Source organism: Amphimedon queenslandica, unplaced genomic scaffold, assembly GCF_000090795.2.
Source record: "Amphimedon queenslandica unplaced genomic scaffold, v1.1 AMPQUscaffold_13519, whole genome shotgun sequence".
Classification (NCBI taxonomy): Eukaryota; Metazoa; Porifera; class Demospongiae; order Haplosclerida; family Niphatidae; genus Amphimedon; species Amphimedon queenslandica.
Genome location: NW_003546245.1, coordinates 449,384 through 468,006, shown reverse-complemented (window position 1 = coordinate 468,006; position 18,623 = coordinate 449,384). Strand labels below are relative to the sequence as shown.

Sequence of the window (18,623 nt, the reverse complement as noted above, 5' to 3'; positions counted from 1 at the left end):
TGTCATGGAAACCTAGTCTAATTACTATCGTAACAACTTTTTGAGGCGGCGGGGGCGCGATCTCGTTATCTATTTCATCTTTGTTTGTTTGTGTGTGTTTCTTCCTGTGTTGCTGGCATTGTTTGCATGTGATTTGCCAATTTTTATTTCTTAGACATAGATTAAAACTAACTCGTTGAAGCATTTCATAATGATGTTGTTTTTCTCTGAGAATGCTCATTGTTCACTGAATGCTTTAAGTTGAACTTAAGTTTTTATCACTGATTAGATCTATGATGCAACGTGGTGCGAGTACAATTTTAAAAATTTGCATGCATAATAATGTTAAGTATTAAGTTACATAAATTGGCCACTCCTATCAGTAATACGTAATAATTAGCTCTACTCTGACCATGGTTTGGGTTCTTTTCTGCTGCTTGCTATATCTAAGTAAATAAATCATTTATATCCTTTGAATTTTAATATTTTTCTCAGATATTGCTGCAAGAGCTGTAGGACATGGATTTATGGACCTGTCACTCGTAGAATACAGAGCACAAAGAATTGGTCAAAATAGTGAAATAGCTGCAAATCCTCTCAATAATACACTAAGAGTCCTTCAAGAGTATCAGTTCAATTGTACATCAGCAAACATAACCAGTCTTATATTGGGTATTGATGTCAGAACTGATACTGATCGTCACGTTTTTCCTAAAGTCCAAATATTTAAGCTAAATGAGTATGGTGAATATGAAAGAAAGGCCAGCACTGAGAGAACTATTTATTATTCTACCTCTAATGTCAGTACTAGTGGAGTGTTTGAATATCCACTCAATCCTCCTATAAGAGTCTTCAGAGGTAATTTATTGTCCATATCAGTGCTGAATGAAAATGAGAGTGTTGTTTGAATCTATTACGTTAATAACGAAGCAGTCAGTTTTATTAGCAGCCAGGATCTAACACCAGAAGTCTCATCTTTCCAAGATATTTCTGTAGTCACTGACCAGTTGATATTAGTATATCCAGTAACAGGTAAGACACACACTCACTGTATCATTGAATTATTTTACTATCATTAGATGGATACTGTGTTAATAGTACCAATTCAATCAATGTGTCATTTATTAAAGAACGTGCTCTGCAATTGCACGAATCAAAACTTGTAGGTGATGACATAGAGCGCTTGTATCCAGAGATGACATTTGGTTGTACTGGACTCATTAATAGATTTATCTTTGGTGCAATACTTCTGAATGGCAATCAAGCACCTGAGTTTCAAATTTGGAACCGAATAGGGCAGAATGGTTTTAGAAAAACTAGCACTATTACAATTCGTTCTAATACAATGATTGGTACTAATCTCTATGAGTTTGTTCCTCAGTTCCCAGAGGTAGTTTTTGAAGGATATATATTTGGCCTTTATGTGCCAAGAGCTAACTCAAGTCAGATTCTTATTCATGAGCAAGAACTAAGTGGACCTGTTAATTTAAGATCAGTTCCTGAAAGTCTATTTCTTTTAGAAGAGGGAGAAAATAATTTCCCCCTTGTTACACCTGTAGTTAGTGAGTGTATAAAACTAATTTCTATGCCTACTTTTGCCTATAGGTTGCATCTTCAGTGGAAACTCTGTTTCAGCAGCAGTTTCAACTTATATATCTACTTACATTTCTAAAGGAACTATTTATACGACCATAACTGGTATGATTTCCATTAGGTATTATGATCCACGTATCTATTATTTTTAATAGAAAGCAGCACTGGTATAACAAGTGGTTTGAGCACTAGTAGCATCAATTCAAGTACTGCTTTTGTATTTCTAATGTACTTTTAATTTCTTTTTTAGGTTCATACAGAACAAGTGTTACTACCACTAGTTTTAGTAGCAACTCTGAATCAAGCACTGAAACATTAAGTGGTGAGGATTTATTTGTAGCATGCATTCTATATTTATTGTACATGTTTTAGGCTCTACTATTGTTTCATCATCATTTGAAACCACAATTACACTATCAACAAGTACTATTCCAACTCCAACGGGTGAAGAAGGCTTAAATGTACTCGTAGCCATGTTTGGTGGTATTGCAATCGGAATGCTCCTCATTGTGATGGTGATGATTATCATTTGCCTTTGTATAGTTTTTAAAAGGACGAGGAAGCCAACAAGTAGAGGTGTCACTTTTAATGATGATTCAAATGAGCCGCAATATGAATCAATTCAGTTTCAAAGTGACATTGAAATAACAACAGAAATAAATCAATGCTATGGAGTTGCTGGTGAGCTAAGTAACCAGTTGTACTCAACAATTTCAGATGAACCTGCAGTCGACTCAAGTGCCACAGCTACCATAACTAATGAAGATGAAGAATACATATAGAACAAAGGAGACCAAGATGAATTAACATCCATAATGTGTATAATTTATAATTTTGTATTTATAAACATGCTACTCTGTATTAGCAACTGTCAATCAGTTGCTACTGACTGATAGTATGCTGCTGCTGTATTGTTCACTGTCAGTTGTTTTAATATAGAATATTTGTACAATAGTTAAAATAGCTACAACTTCCAATTGTAAGCCACTCCTTTGACAAGCCGATGATGAAGCTGTTACTAGTTGACATTATTCTTTTTCTTAGTACCTTTTTATTCAGCCCTAGTAATTGAAATTTGCTTATTTTTGGTCTTTAACATCACTCCTTGCTAGGTATTCTACAGCAGGTCCAGGGACAGCAAGTATGTGCACAGAGATTCATGGATCTGTCACTAGTGACATACAGAGCAGAAAGATTACAAGTAATGGAACAAGGGAATGACATGAACAATGAACTAAGAATACTTCAAGAGTATCAGTTTAATTGTTCATCTACTAGCATAACCAGTCTTATGCTGGGTATTGATGTCAGAAGAGTCACTAATAGTCGTGATTTGTTTCCTAGCGTTCGTGTCTTTAGAAGGAACAGTAATAATCCTAATCGATACAATGCAGTGACTGGTAGTGAGAGGACTATTTATTATTCTACCTCTAATGTCAGTACTAGTGGAGTGTTTGAATATCCACTCAATCCTCCTATACCAGTAATGAGTGGAGACCTGTTGGCTGTATCACAACCAGAACAACGTGATAGTGTTGTCAGAGTCTATTACATTGATGGAATTAGTTTCAGAAGTAATTCAGAAATGTTAAATGACAATACAATTGACTTAAGAAATTCTTTAACAACAAACCAGTTGATATTAGTATATCCAGTAACAGGTAAGACACACACTCACTGTATCATTGAATTATTTTACTATCATTAGATGGATACTGTGTTAATAGCACCAATTTAATAACATCTTCAGTTATTAAACAAAATGCTCTTATGATTCATGAATCAAAGCTACCTAATCAAGACAGGCAATTCTTGTATCCAGAGATTGTGTTATCCTGCAATGGAACAATCACAAAATGGATCTTTGGAGGCATTGGGAATGGAAATCAAGCTGAACCAGAGCTTCAGATATGGCGTCAACAAGGCACAAACAATTACAATAAAATAGGATCTAGTTTAGTTAATGCTAATACAATGATTGGTACTAATCTCTATCAGTTTGTTCCTCAGACCCCATTACAGTTTGTAGAAGGAGACATATTTGGTGTGCACATTCCAAGAGATCAGGTATATTTATACGAACAAAAAGAGAGTGGGCCAATAAACTTGCGTGTTGATGGCAGTGCTGCTAACCCTCTATCAACAATTACTGATGCTCTACACACAGAAGGAGCTAACGACTTTCCACTAGTAACAGTTGAAATAAGTAAAATCACTACATCCATTGTTATTAGCTTCATTTTTTTATGTAGGCACTTCCACTACGAGTATTACCATTACAACATCAATGGTGTCCTCAAGCGTTTCTTCATTTACAGCTAATACTATGAGTACCACTGCTTCAAGCAAAACTTTATCTACCAGCAGTATTACATATACTAGCAATGTGGTAATTATACACAGTAGTTACATGTCCAGTTTGACTAGTAAGCTACGTATGGTGTAAATATAATTTCTTTTATTTGTTATAAATAGATTCTTCGTTTGTTTTTCCAACTTTACCAGAGGCGGCATCAAATCCAACAGGTGGCATTGTTGCTGCTGTTCTAGTCATTCTAATTGCAGTACTAGTATCAGTGGTGTTCACATCAGTCATTGGTTATTACATAGCAATGAAAAGGAAGCGGCAACAGATAAAAACTAGTGTCAATATAGCATACAGTGCAAACAGTGTGGATGTCTATCATGCACAAGTTGTTAATAAGGATCATGATTTAGTGCTAAAGAATGAATTATACAGCTCAATGGCATCTTCCAGTCCTCCTCCAGATACTAATAGATCCAGTATGGTGTCAAACCCAGTTTATGTAGCAGCTGCTCAAATTAATAATGATACCACTAAGCAAGGGGCATCTTCCAGCAGTCCTCCTCCAAATAGATCCAGTTTGCTGCCGAACCCGGTTTATTTAGCAGCTGCTCAAATTAATGGTGCCACTAAGCAAGGAGCAATGCCTTCTATCCCAGATATCGAAGTGCCTCAATGACAACTTGCTCTAATTTTTTATGTCTATATTGCTAATAATTATATGAGTAATGTGTCTTCAATATTGTTGTAGAGTTATAACAAATATTATTGAAGAACACAAGCCTACATGCATGCCAGCAGTAATGAATAAACATAGCTGATGATTCTACCCATTAAGTGTTAAGAGGTGTAACTATAGTAGGATATCTGTCCTTTATTTTGCTGTTCTTTCTCAAGAGTGAAGATGCTTCTAGTGTTGGTTTTGTTCTTACTTCTTTGGACTTTAAACCAAGGTACAAGATGAACTGTATGGCTACTTTATATTGTGAGTTGCTTATGACAGGTCTGGAGGTGCATGAATGTACAAATAAATTCATGGAGCTACCTTTGATCACAGATAGAGCTGAAAATAAAGTGCAAACTTTGATAAAAACAAAATTAAGCAATGAACTTAGAATACTTGAAGAGTATCAGTTCAACTGTTCATCTACTAGCATTACCAGTCTTGTATTGGGTATTGATGTTGAAAGAAACTCTGGCACTCGTGATTTGTTTCCTAGCATTCGGACCTTTAGAAGGAACAGCAATAATCCTAATCAATACTATGCAGTGGCTGGTAGTGAAAGAGTCATCTATTACTCTACCTCTAATGTCAGTACTAATGGAGTGTTTGAATATCCACTCAATCCTCCTATACCAGTAATGAGTGGAGACCTGTTAGCTGTATCACAACCAGAAAAAAAAGAGTGTGCTGTTGCAGTATGCTACATTGACGGAATCAATTTCATGAGTAGTCAAAAGATTTCAATTAATCAATATCAAATTGATTTGAGTAGTCCTTCAACTACTGACCAGTTGATATTAGTATATCCAGTAACAGGTAAGACACACACTCACTGTATCATTGAATTATTTTACTATCATTAGATGGATACTGTGTTAATAGTACCAATTCAATCAATGCTTCAATTATTAAAGAGTACTTTTTACTATCTGAGATTACCAAAACCATAAGATCTGGACTGCAAATCATATTTCCACAAATGAAATTTACTTGCAATGGGTCTATCAATAAATGGATCTATGGAGCTGTACCTGCAGAAGACATCAACAATAACTGGTTTCCAGCTCAATGGCCAGAGTTCCAAATATGGCACTTTTCAAGTTTCTTATACACTAAAAAAGGATCTAGTTTAGCTGATATTAGGAATTCTACAATGATTGGTACTAATCTTTATGAACTGACTCTTAACACTCCACTCCAGTTTAAAGAAGGTGACATTTTTGGTATATTTACCTCAGACAGGTTGAGTCTTCTTGTGCAAAAAGACAACGGGCCACGTAATAAATATGTATCTGTCATGGGTCGATCTTTATCAACAGTTTCTTCATGGATGCTTGGTAACAGAAATAATAATTTTCCATTGGTAACTCCAGTAATAAGTGTATCAGGTAATTCAAGTACTGCAGGGTTTCCCACAAAGTGTGCTAAGCCAGCTAAACAGCACACTTCATGAGCCAACAAGCACTACAATGTGAATGGTTTTTGAAGAAGCTTTAAAAATTCATTTTTCATCAGAATGAGCTTAAACTTTCTACACAACATAAATACATGTATATGCATCTTAAAAATTGTAAAAATTGAGAATTCTCTCTTCTTCAATTTTGGCAAAATCTGGCAATAGTCCCTGTACCTTTATACAAGGACTTTTGTCTAATTTTGGAGCAACTTTAAAAAATTTGTAAAAAATCCAAACTTGATTGGAATGAGCTCAAAATTTTTATGCAACATGCATCAGGGTTTTTACAAAGCTCTACTGAACAAGCTAAGCTGGCATGCAAAAAGCAGTGGAAAACCCAACAGTACTGCCAATTAAGCATAATCTACTGCTAGTCTGCTATATATATAGGAAGAAATAGTGCATCAAGCAATAGTTTTCACTCCATTGGCAGGAGCATTAGTACTGCTAATACCAGTATTGCTGTTTCCAGGACTAGTGGTACATCAGCAACTAGCAGTAAACCAGCAACAATTCATTACATTCATTATTATGCATTTATCTTGTCATATAGAGAGCAAGACTTTGGAAGAAACACTACCAATGCTGTCATCATCATATTTCTTAACCAGCACTACATATATCACTCAACCAACGTCAACAAGCCCTGGAGAATATCATACTAATGTTCTAGTAGCAGTACTGATTACTATTCTCCTCCTCATCAGTCTAATCCTCATTGCCATATTAGGTTTCTGCATTATCATTTTTAGGAGGATAAAGAACAGAAACTCAAAGTCTGCTGCCAGAAGGGAAGAAAATGAATTGCCATACTACATAACTATTGTTGAACAACAGCAAACTCAACAAAACCTTCCTCTCCCTTCTCCTCCTGAAAGCACAAGTGATGATGAGAATTACTACTCATACATTCAGAGCAATCTTGCAACTGAAAGCCTTGAAAGAGAGATAGTAGCAGAAACAGATCCAGATTATGAAAACGTTACTTCACTTAACTTGAATAGATCTGTTAGTGAAGTGTTTCAGATCACTGACAGTTTAAATGATGATGACTATGTGTAGGTTGCACTGCTATAATTACTCCCTACAAACTATAATTATAAACAATAGAATAAAGTAGAATGATAAGTAGAAGTTGACCTGTAAAATTAATAGCATAACAAGATTAATAATAATAATAATAACAATAAAGGACATGTTTTCTTTTTATAAAAATGATACAAAAAAGAGAGAAAGGCTGCACTGTAACAGCTTAAACGTCCGTGGCTTGTTGATCCATCGATCGTCTGAGAATAAACTTATACTTTGACGAATAATTCAGCAGCTGAAGTGGAGTGAACCTTGGAGCCAAAACCTCTTCACGATGACCAGGCAGCATGGCAACAAGATAGAAATCGGCTAAATCCCGCCCACGAATACCATACCCAGGTATCCCTTTCTCTTTTCTAGCCTTTTCCAGCTGCTCAACAGTTACAAGTATGATTTCGTCAGTAACAGTCAAAGGCGTTAAAAATATCTGTAAAGTTTCCACAGTAAAGATTCAGATGTGAAGTAGAGAAATGTGCATACCTTGACACTTGTTCCTTTGGATAGACCAGTCTCATAAGCAGGATAAACCCGTATGTACTGGTTAACGTTAGGTGCAGATAAAACATTGGCAACAGCTAAAGGAAGCAAACTTACATAATAAAGGCTCATTGCTACAAAAATACATGTACATATTACAATCTTTATTTAAATCACTCAAAGTGTACATGTACATGCGGACTGAGCTAACATTTTTTAATAGGTGAGGAGAATGACCCGCCAGCACTAGAGGTAGAGGAAGAGAGAGACGACGAAGTGCTTGAGCGTGTCATCTTAAAGAACTTCTTTCTTAACTCTTTGACAATCAGTCTGTTATCCACCTCTGTCTCTCGTCCGATCTTTAAAGCTGTCTCAATCCACCTCATTTGCTTCCAGGCCTGCTCTGTGTCCTAGCAACAGGGTAGAGGGCAAACCATCAAATAACGAATACTCGTGTTACATACCTCTTGGATTTTTTGTAACTGCTCATGCTGAGTTTTTGCAGCTGCTATCTCAGCTTTTGAAAAAGCCTATAATCATGAGAGATGATGCACGAATAATGATGGATATGACTGGGAAAAACTTCACCTCTCTTCTCTTCTTCTGCGTAATGAGGAGCTCAATGTCTAAACGAGAAGAGACTTGTGCAAATTTAAGCATGAACGGTCTCTGATAAGTGTATAATTGCACTAGAGAAGAGAGAAGAAGATATCAGTTGATATTGAAGACTTTCCACTGCTCACATAATTCAAAGGTGGCAATGGGTGTGTGACTAAAACTGGGACCGTCAAACTGGTCCGAGCTACCAGGTGGAGTGCACACGTTCTCTGGGGAGGGCATTAATAAGAGAAACGTCACATTCTCGTTCAGCTCAATTACTTCCTCTGTGTATAACTGGGTCTGGCTAGTCTCCTATTAATAATGATTAAAGTTAATAATAATGAATATTAATGAGTACCTCTGGGTCAATGCCTAAAATGTTAAGGAAATGTTCGACTGAAGAACATAATATTTTTTGAAGCGACTGGGGACCTTGATTGTCATAGCTAGTAGTGGATGCAGCCTAAAATAAATAAATAAATAAATAAAGAAATAAAAAATAAAAATAAATATAAAAAATAATAAATTAGAAATAAACAAAAAATAAGCAAATAAATAAAATAAAAATAAATAAATAAAAATAAATAAATGAATAAATAAATAAAATAATAAGTACATTCAAATAGTGTAAATGAATCACCTCAGGTTTCTTGTGTAGTGAATTGAGCCAGAGCCACTCACTCTGAGAGATGTTAGGATTCTCTCTTATCTTATAATGAGGCAGTACGTTAGGTAAGGTACCTGAGGTAACAACAGTCATAGAACCAACCGAACTGCTCACTCGGGCCTTGAGGTATCCCAAATAAAGCCCCCTAAACATTAGTATTAATACTATTAATTAAAACTCTTTGTTATATTGCCGCACCTTTGTAATACGTGTGAGCAACGGGTGTGATGATGGATTATATTAGGTACATCTCTAAGCAGCTGGTCAGCTGAGACGTCAGTCACATGATCAGATCCTCCGCTGCTTTCGAACTGAGCAAACTTACGCCTTAGCTTGGCCATACTAGACCATTTAGTACTGACACCTTGAGCGCTTTTATAATCCTAAGAGGAAATAAATGTAATACAGTACTTGATTCTACATGTATATCACATACCTCAATATACTGTACTAATACGAATATCAATGATCCGTGTGAGTCTTGATACGTTCGATGATGCAACAAGCCAAGATCTTGTAACCCAGTGCCTTCCTACAAACATCAATATCCATTAATATTCATTAATATTCATCAATATACATCAATATTCATTAATATTCATTATTTATTTTAAATTTACCTGTAGCATGAGGAGAGCGTGTAGCAGTTTATTTCTGAATTGTATCGCTGGTGATGAGGTATGGGTGTCTGACTCGTCCGACATGTCCTGTACATCTTCCCAATTGCATGCAACCTGCATAATATAAGTCATGTGAGAGTCACATGATCTGACAGTACCTTTGCAACCCAGGCAAAGTCGCCTCCGATTGAGCTAGGAAGGGAGTCTGACACTTCGACCAGTGGGAGGTTGTCGTCAACGGTAACAAGGACACGCCCCTCATCAGAGTAAAGAATGGAGGAAAGGTAAACGCCACTGTGTATCAATAAAAAGAATATTTAAATATTTAACATAATAGGTTTTCCACTATAGTACTGTACAGGGACTTTTGTCCAATTTTGGAGCAACTTTAAAAAATCATAAAAAATCCAAACTTGATCTGAATCAGTTCAAACTTTCTACACAACATAAGTACATGTATATGCATTAGGAAATGTAATAAAATTGAGGAATTTTCTACTTGTCAATTTTGATGAAATTTGACCAAAATCCCTGTACTATATAGTACAGGGACTTTTGTCTGATTTTGGAGCAACTTTAAAAAACCATAAAAAATCTAAACTTGATCTGAATCAGTTCAAACTTTCTACACAACATAAGTACATGTATATGCATTAGGAAATGTAATAAAATTGAGGAATTTTCTACTTGTCAATTTTGATGAAATTTGACCAAAATCCCTGTACTATAGTACAGGGACTTTTGTCTGATTTTGGAGCAACTTTAAAAAATCATAAAAAATCCAAACTTGATCTGAATCAGTTCAAACTTTCTACACAACATAAGTACATGTATATGCATTAGGAAATGTACTAAAATTGAGGAATTTTCTACTTGTCAATTTTGATGAAATTTGACCAAAATCCCTGTACTATAGTACAGGGACTTTGATCCGATTTTGGAGCAACTTAAAAAATTCGTAAAAAATCTAAACTTGATCAGAATAAGCTCAAACTTTCTACGTAACATAAGTACATGTATATGCATCAGGAAATGCAATAAAATTGAAGAATTTTCTACTTGTCAATTTTGGTGAAATTTGACCAAAATCCCTGTATAGTACAGGGACTTTGATCTGATTTTGGAGCAACTTAAAAAATTTGTAAAAAATCTAAACTTGATCAGAATAAGCTCAAACTTTCTACACAACATAAGTACATGTATATGTATCAGAAAACATTATAAAAATGAAGAATTCTCTACTTTTTATTTTCGACAAAATTTGGCCCAAGACTATGTACTACAGTATAGGGACTCTTACCCAATTTTGAAGCAACTTTAAAAATTCAAAATCCACTTAAAATTTTTGCAAAACACACAGCATACATGCACGTGTAATGTAAATGAAGCATACGTTTTAAGAGACTTGTGAAATTTGACCCCCTGATTGAAAAATTTCGTGAGTCCTTTTTTGATGCTTCGCCTGTTAGAAGAAGTAGATGGAGTGCCAGTACCAGAATAAGCATCTGAAAAAGAGAGAGAGAGAGAGAGAGAGAGAGTGAGAGTGAGAGAGAGTGAGAGTGAGAGAGAGAGAGAGAGAGAGAGAGAGAGAGAGAGAGAGAGAGAGAGAGAGAGAGAGAGAGAGAGAGTACAAACAAAACAATAAACAAGGTAGGTGAGATTAGTGCTAATTACAATACACAACTCACTGGCGTCCTGTTGTGATAATACTTTATTCATGTTGGCAGAAATGATCTCAATCTGTGTGGTACTGCCATAATAGCGTGGCTTGGACTTATTACAATCATGCCAGCCTGAAAAGAACAATTATTAATACTTTAAATGTACGTCCCATTCTTTCTCTCTTACTTGAAGGTATTGCATAAGTTGGTACTGAAGTTCTTGGTGGTCCGTATCCTTTGAGATTAAATGCTGACACTCTAACATAATACCTCACACCCTAAACGAAGATAAAGATTACACAAACGTAGACTAATACTGATAATCCCAAAATGCATCATTCAGTGATATTAATATGCAACGGAGTGTCAAATACATACAACATCAGTACTATAGTATTAATTAGATGTTAACTAACATTGTCCAGTCCTGGTATCACATATTCTTTATTCCGTGCGTCACAGAGAGTAAATTCACCAGTCTCTCTAGTAAACTGCTCTCCTTTACTCCATTGAACTATTAACAAGAGAGCATGACAATCAGACGTACATTGTAAGATGTGTACTTTTGTATCTGGTGACAGGCGCTCCATTAGAGAACTCTGGTTCTGAGAACCTTACTGTGAGGGACTCAGCAGAAGTTACACTTAACTGTACATGACGAGGAGCACCAGGAGGATCTGGGTATTAAGTGAGAAAAAAAGAAGACGGGAGAGAGAGAGAGAGAGAGAGAATGCAAAAGAGAAAGTGACATTGTGTCCAAAACACGATTCGCTTACTAGTCTTGTCAATATTTGATTTCATTTTTCTCATTAGATTAACACGAGACGTCCAATGTACCAGCTGCCTATCCAACTCCTGCATCATGAAAAGAAACAATGATACACACACTGCACTGTATGTATGCATACATCAAAACTAATTATTACTATGTAGGAAGTTGGTGATTTGGCTGATAAGCCTCAAATAGAAATGAAATCATGTCTTTTCGCAAACATTGGCAGCAAACCATACATTGTTGTAACTACACTCATGTACATGTACATGTACACGTTCAACCCATTAAATAAATACATTATTTACATGTACATGTATTATGATTATTCTAAAAGATCTTTAGTTTGCTGATTCAGCTTACCTTAGATCCTCCTCCACTGGCTTGTATCATATCAGCTACTGATCTTCTTTCGGTGTCGGCTTTCTTTAACAGATCCTTCAAATGGTCTCTACGATACTCTGGATCCTTAAAATCTAAAAAAATACATAAAATAATTGAAATTAAAAATGTTATTATTAATGGCTAGTTGTGTGGAGACAGACAAAGATGGCAGCAGACATTCTTACATCTTGCAGAGTCTTTTGCTCCATAAGCTAAGAGGAGTAAGGCTATTCTCTCATTAAGCATGGCAGCTAAATCCAGTGGAGTCCAATTATCATCATTGGTGCTAGAAAGACACAAGATTAAGAATATAAAAGAAATAAGGGTACATGTACATGTACATGTACATGTACACGGAATCATCAAGGGCTTAGTACATGTACATGTAGATGTAGATGTAAAGTGGTACCTGTTAATATCAGGAGGTATGGTGTCCTGACTCTCCAGTATAGCCTGACACTTTCCTTCATCTTCTGATTCAATGGCTTCAAACAAAGCTGTGAAGAGATGTACAAACAGAAAAGGAGACAAAAAGATGAGACTTACTACGCCAACCAGACAGAGACAGACACAACACAGACACACGCATCAAATACACTTCACACAAGTACTGTACATGTACATGTATGATTTTGATGATATAGAGTAATAAATGATGTTTATACTGGACTGTATACTCATAGCACTTAATGTAGAATGAATCACTGTACTACCACTACTATAATTACGTGTATTTAAATGATTCCAGTATTCCTATATCTTCTATTATGCCTCATTGGCACACATATATACACAATACAGTATAGTATCATATACTACTACAGTCATACGTAATACAGTGACAATTATGATTATACTGTGAGTGAATTGTCATTAGTTGATCTCTACCTTGTGTGGTATCCATTGCAAGGTTCTTCTTGCTACCAGTACGTACTAGGGTACCCACTATATAATTAAAATATTTTCATAATTTTGCATTAAAAATGAACTCATACTACACTCACAGTTCTCAAGGTCGGACTCGCTGTTCCTTCGAGCTCTAAATATACTCTTCCCAACTTTGGGCGTGGTCAATGGACTGGGAGTGGGCGTGGTCACCTTACGTCCATTACCAAGTACCGGAGTGGCAGCCAACTGGAGTAGCTCCATACTTTGCGATCGCTTGACACGTTGAAGGAACCCATCGAGATTACTGCCGCTCCCAGTGAGACCTTTTTTATCTCCATTGCTCACTTCAGTCTTTAGGGATTTGTCATTCTTTCCTCCTTTAGTGCTGAACTTCTTGACAAGCTTACCAATAGCACTTGACTTGCTCCTACCCACTCTGAAAAGGAGAAAAGAGAGAGAGAGAGAGTGTGTGTGTGTGTGTGGTGAAACCTTAATACAGTAAAAGCTGATTTTACTTCTTGTGCTTTGATGGACTCCGCTTTCCCTGAATTAATAATAATAATAATAATAATAATAAATAATTATGCATGTAAATCAATCCATGTCTATATTGTTAGATCATTTATAGGCTAGAGGTTATGACATATGTAGCAATGAGACATAAAACACTATCACTGGCAGTTAGTGAACAAGTTGTTGGAGTTTATAAAAGGAAGTTTTGTCAATCAAAGTCACTTTACTAAAGCCCCCCAAAGAGGGACACCTTGTCAGAACTAGAGACTAACAGAACATAAACTGTCAAACACTATCACTGTTCTGTGATTGAAAGAAGCAAACATCCGCCAAAAAATATACCAAAAGAAACTACACGTATATACCATACATGTAACACGCATGTGTACAAACTATAGACTAGCAAATTGAACACTAAACTAGTTACAAATGTAAAAAGTTATAGGTAGTTATTAATAGTTATCTTACTGTTTTTGGGGATGGTTTCTCTCCGATGCTCTCAAGTTTATCGTGATCATGAAGAGGAGGGGTTTGTCCTAACTCAGCCGGACTGGACTCCCTACGAAACATCCTCTCCCCTTTTCCTCCTCCTCCTCCTTCTCCCTGGCTGTGGCTAAAATAACGAGCCAGTCTTTGCTGAGACAGCATCTTTTGCTCCGACATTACGTCATACTCTCGACTGACGGGGTCTCTTGTAGGCGTGGTTGGTAGGTGTGGTCTTGACAATGGGATGCCAGTTCCATCAATTGGTGAGGTGGTGTGGTGGTAAGAGTGTGGGCGAGGATGATGAGAGGGGAGAGAAGGAGGGGGAGCAGGTGGATGGTTGGGGGAATAAAACATGAGACCAGAGTGTATGTTAGGATTATCCTGTTCATACCACGGGGTCTCCTAAAATATACAAGAGATAGAGAGAGAGGGGGGGGGGTGATAATACATTAAATGAATCTGATTAAGAGGTTTTGCTCTGTAAGAGAATGGGAAAGAGAGAGGGGGAAAAGCTGTGAAAGGTGGTGCTATTTTTAATGCACTTTCATTTCCTTTGTGATTAACTAAAGACACACTAAACCTTTTGGCAATAACAACCTACTAGTCACTAATGAAGTATTAGCACAATACTTAATTGCTGTACATAGTACATGTATACTAGCTATCAGTAGAATAACATTAGTATACTGATCGAAGGGAGAAATAGAGAGAAATGAGAGAGGAAGGAAGGTCAAATCAAGAGAGAGAGAGAGAGATACAAGTAGACAGGAGCACTGAAGCATGAAAAGATGAAGGAAGGAAGAGAGAGGAAGGTTTCTATGTACATGTGACTATACTAATGAGGAAGGTATGTTAATACAAAGGTTCATTGTAACACAATACATGCACACATCGTGTGCATATACACATACCATGATACACACTACATGTACATGTACATGTACTTAGATGTATAAATGCATATGTCTTACATGTATGTGCTTACATTGCTCTCAGCTTCACTGCTAAATGAAGGAGAAGTGGTAGAAGATCGAGAGAAATACACAGGAGGGATATGCCTTGGCATCCAGTAGTCATCGGCTGTATTGATAGTCCTGGGAGGAAGATGAGCCTGACGCTGTAACAGCTTATCCTCTTCCTCTACAGGCCAGACTCTACCTATAAACATTACAATACCTTGAAGCACTTACACTCGTTATATACACAAGTACTGAAATAATAAATGAAATAGGTTAAAATAATAAACATCCAATTACGGATATTATCATAATATCATACATGGATCCAATAATAACAACAGCAACCTCTAAACATGTATTCATAAGCTCAATGGTCCTCATAGGACACTTAGTCTAATGCAGCCCATACATGTACACCAATGAAGACATAATAGTACACACAATGACTCATATACCAGTCACACATAGATATATGGGACTCATTCAAAAAATGACTCTACTCTCTGTATTATAGTTTGTTTTTATAGATGTACATGTACATGTATATGTATGTACATGTACATATACATGTACATGTATATGTACACGTACATGTATACACAATGTATGCTGTGGTTGGCTCATTTGTGTCTAGTGTTTATGTGAAGGGGGCACTAATATGATGGTCATTATTCATTAAAGAAGAAAGATCAAAAGAGATCTCTCAAAGATATTGTAGAGTGACAACCACAAATGAAGCTAAATGGACGCAAAAGGAGACAGACAGACACACACACGAGGAAAGAGAAACACTTGAGAGAGTAATTTATGTATCTAAAGTTGATCTCAAGAGGTGTTGCATTTCCACACACATGTACATGTACATGTACCTGATCCATGAAGGACACCTGATGGATGGTTGTATGTGCTTTTGTGGTTTCTGTCTTCAGTTGATAGATCAAGACCAGTTGCTGATCCACTGGCAGCCAGTGAGCTCCTCGAACGAGGAAGAGAATGATACAGACCAGAACTTGAACCACCTCCAGCACGACTGATAGAAAGAGAGGGAGGGAAGAAGGAAAGCAACAAATTTAAACAAATTTAAATAAAATTGCTTGGAGACTATTTGCTATGGAATGGAAACCTGATACTACTAGCTTACTACTAGTACCATGGATCAAGACTACACTACACTACAGATACACACCATTTCTCTACCAGCTGCTCTCCCTCCCTCCTTATAGCATGCACCATGCCTCAGTGATTTACACTAGAGGAATGTGGGGGGAACTTGTACCTGTTTGTAGAAACTCAAAAACAACACACAATTTTAAAAATGTCTCGTATATCTACATAAAGACTCAATCACGTATCTATAACTACTACAATCAAAGGTACATGTAAACCTATAATACCAACATACCTCCCACTATATCGCTGATGATGATGATGATCAGAAAAATCCGACTGACTGCTATTGGGGCTTTCCCTGTACGGACGCTCCACCCCGCCTACATGAGATGGCCCCATTCGATTGGTCGCTTCAGCAGAGGAACCGGTAAAACTGGATTGACTGCCATCTGAGAACGAGTGTCTATCGAGAGAAGATAATTGATAGGCTCCGATATCTGGACTGGTCGTAGAGCGAACAAACTCCCGTTCTTTGTGTGGCTTATAGTCTAAACCACTCCCCCTGCTGCTCCTGTAGTGAGGATAATCCGAGGTCCTGTGATCAGCAGATACATACCCGCTACTAAGAGAAGCAATCTGATTGGACGCTGAGGTTTCATGGCTCAACTTGTTTCTTGAGCGATGATGCTCGGCCGATCTGTCGCTAGTGTGACGTCTTAGCTGTGGGTGTGGTTTAGGATTGACCCTGTTAAGATCAGAGGGATGAGCACAGCGAGCTAAGCTATCATGATGACTAGCGACTGGATAAGAGGACTCATACGACCTGTAATAATAATAATAATAATAATAATAATAATAATAATAATAATAATAATAATGATGATGATGATGATGATGATGATGATGATGATGATAATAGCCATGACAGGAGTGCAGGTAGCTAAACAACAAATAAACATGCCTCAGGCAATAGCAGACTAACAATACTAATTGTTTTGTTGTTGTTATTGTCAATAAATTAATTGCAAACTGTGTCTCATACAACAACAAATAAATAATCCGTACAATGTTAATTATCAAATGCATCGAGACATAATAAAATACTATTCCCTCAAGGAAAATATCATCATGAAATAATTTGTGAGTACACACAACTAGGAAGGCTTAGAACATAGAGCATGTGTACTTTACAGTCTGCTACTGGCACTAATGAAAGGATGAAGTGTACTGGTTGTATAATAGTGAAAGGGTTTGATATAATCAGTTAAATACACTGGAAATAGCTGTTAGGTGACATAATGCAGACAATATGAAGGAGTCTAATTGGTATTAATATTAGCTGTAATTCTACCAGCAACAAGGCTATTACATACATACATAATGTTGGCTGCCAGCAGAATAACAGAGAAGAGGAATAGAGAAGGAGAGAGAAAGGGAGGAAGTTGGGACAATGGTGGTGAGGGTCTAGAGCTAATTAAAACAGTACATGTGTTAATAAAGACAGTTATCACTGGAGCAATTTAAAATAAACACTTTTACTAGCAGCTGATTAAAGTAGTACATCACACAGGAGGGTGTACTTACCAATGCTGCTGATGCGAAGAGGACATCTTGTAGCTACTCGCTCAGTCTTCAGGTTGGACCAGTTTCAGAACAAGGAGAGCCGTGAAACTACTATTTGTGTTGCAACAGAAGAGAAACACTTAGAGCCTGTAGAAAAACTTGCTAGGCAAAGATATAAGAGGATTCCCCGAGCATAAAGTAGCTTCCTTTCCCTCAAATCAAAAAAGCATCTTTTGCACACACTTTACTCGAAACTGGCAGCGAATAATAAATAGGGCGTGGCCTAACAGTGAATAAAACAAACCACGCCTCAAAACAACACCCACGCACGTGATAGAATTTACACTTCTCTGGGCATGTCGGCCTTCAAACTTAAGGAGACATTTTCATCTTCTTTCTCTGGTGATAGGATGTCATCCCGTTTTAATGAGCTGGTCCAATATGGTACAGAACATCCTCTTAGACTGTTCGCCGGAGGGAGTTTCCTTTGCTTTGCCGTATTCCCCGTATTGGCCTTCATCTCCTTTGCCCTTGGGACATTATTATTCACCATGATTGCCGCCATAGTCTGGCAAGGGTTTCTCGTATTGTGTGGAGTTATTGGGCTAGCAGTGGCTCTAGCAGCCGCCCTAACAATGGCTGGTTGTTGTACGGGGGCAGCAACGCTGGTTTATTTCGCTTTTGTGTCTCTACAATCCTCGGTACATTTGGTTAAAGGGGCAAAGACAAGATTGAGAAGAGAAACGGAGATTACTGGAACCCATGAAAGCTTTACAA

General features: G+C 37.0%; 5 protein-coding genes across 5 annotated transcripts; 4 read left to right on the top strand and 1 right to left on the bottom strand.

Moving 5' to 3' along the window:
* Positions 1–43: 43 nt before the first annotated feature.
* LOC109581830 (uncharacterized) lies at positions 44–887 on the top strand. The gene is made up of 2 exons (XM_019996257.1): positions 44–429; positions 475–887. Exons 1-2 carry the CDS (start codon positions 393–395, stop codon positions 885–887), a joined length of 450 nt encoding a protein of 149 aa, XP_019851816.1. The 5' UTR covers positions 44–392.
* LOC109582603 (uncharacterized) lies at positions 828–2,533 on the top strand. The gene is made up of 6 exons (XM_019997421.1): positions 828–1,011; positions 1,059–1,541; positions 1,585–1,677; positions 1,728–1,778; positions 1,823–1,894; positions 1,945–2,533. The coding sequence occupies exons 2-6, from the start codon at positions 1,175–1,177 to the stop codon at positions 2,352–2,354; spliced, it is 993 nt and encodes a 330-aa protein (XP_019852980.1). The 5' UTR covers positions 828–1,011; positions 1,059–1,174; the 3' UTR covers positions 2,355–2,533.
* A 7-nt stretch (positions 2,534–2,540) lies between these two features.
* LOC109582595 (uncharacterized) lies at positions 2,541–4,647 on the top strand. Its single transcript, XM_019997401.1, has 5 exons — positions 2,541–2,636; positions 2,685–3,233; positions 3,281–3,778; positions 3,825–3,998; positions 4,048–4,647. Exons 1-5 carry the CDS (start codon positions 2,576–2,578, stop codon positions 4,554–4,556), a joined length of 1,791 nt encoding a protein of 596 aa, XP_019852960.1. The 5' UTR covers positions 2,541–2,575; the 3' UTR covers positions 4,557–4,647.
* Positions 4,648–4,710: 63 nt separating this feature from the next.
* Positions 4,711–7,241, top strand: LOC100635595 (uncharacterized). Its single transcript, XM_003382817.2, has 5 exons — positions 4,711–4,830; positions 4,881–5,417; positions 5,465–5,989; positions 6,448–6,555; positions 6,611–7,241. Exons 1-5 carry the CDS (start codon positions 4,782–4,784, stop codon positions 7,117–7,119), a joined length of 1,728 nt encoding a protein of 575 aa, XP_003382865.2. The 5' UTR covers positions 4,711–4,781; the 3' UTR covers positions 7,120–7,241.
* LOC100635339 (ankyrin repeat and fibronectin type-III domain-containing protein 1-like) lies at positions 7,150–18,084 on the bottom strand. Its single transcript, XM_019997371.1, has 29 exons — positions 17,868–18,084; positions 16,576–17,106; positions 16,043–16,203; positions 15,200–15,372; positions 14,197–14,616; positions 13,731–13,759; positions 13,332–13,651; positions 13,216–13,272; positions 12,737–12,824; positions 12,513–12,613; positions 12,307–12,419; positions 11,948–12,026; positions 11,735–11,848; positions 11,588–11,685; positions 11,359–11,449; positions 11,199–11,303; positions 10,904–11,015; positions 9,669–9,804; positions 9,511–9,624; positions 9,327–9,422; positions 9,089–9,273; positions 8,864–9,035; positions 8,582–8,686; positions 8,367–8,535; positions 8,212–8,312; positions 8,088–8,153; positions 7,835–8,033; positions 7,627–7,721; positions 7,150–7,573 (listed from the first exon to the last, which is right to left on the bottom strand). Exons 1-29 carry the CDS (start codon positions 17,891–17,893, stop codon positions 7,310–7,312), a joined length of 4,320 nt encoding a protein of 1,439 aa, XP_019852930.1. The 5' UTR covers positions 17,894–18,084; the 3' UTR covers positions 7,150–7,309.
* Positions 18,085–18,623: the final 539 nt, after the last annotated feature.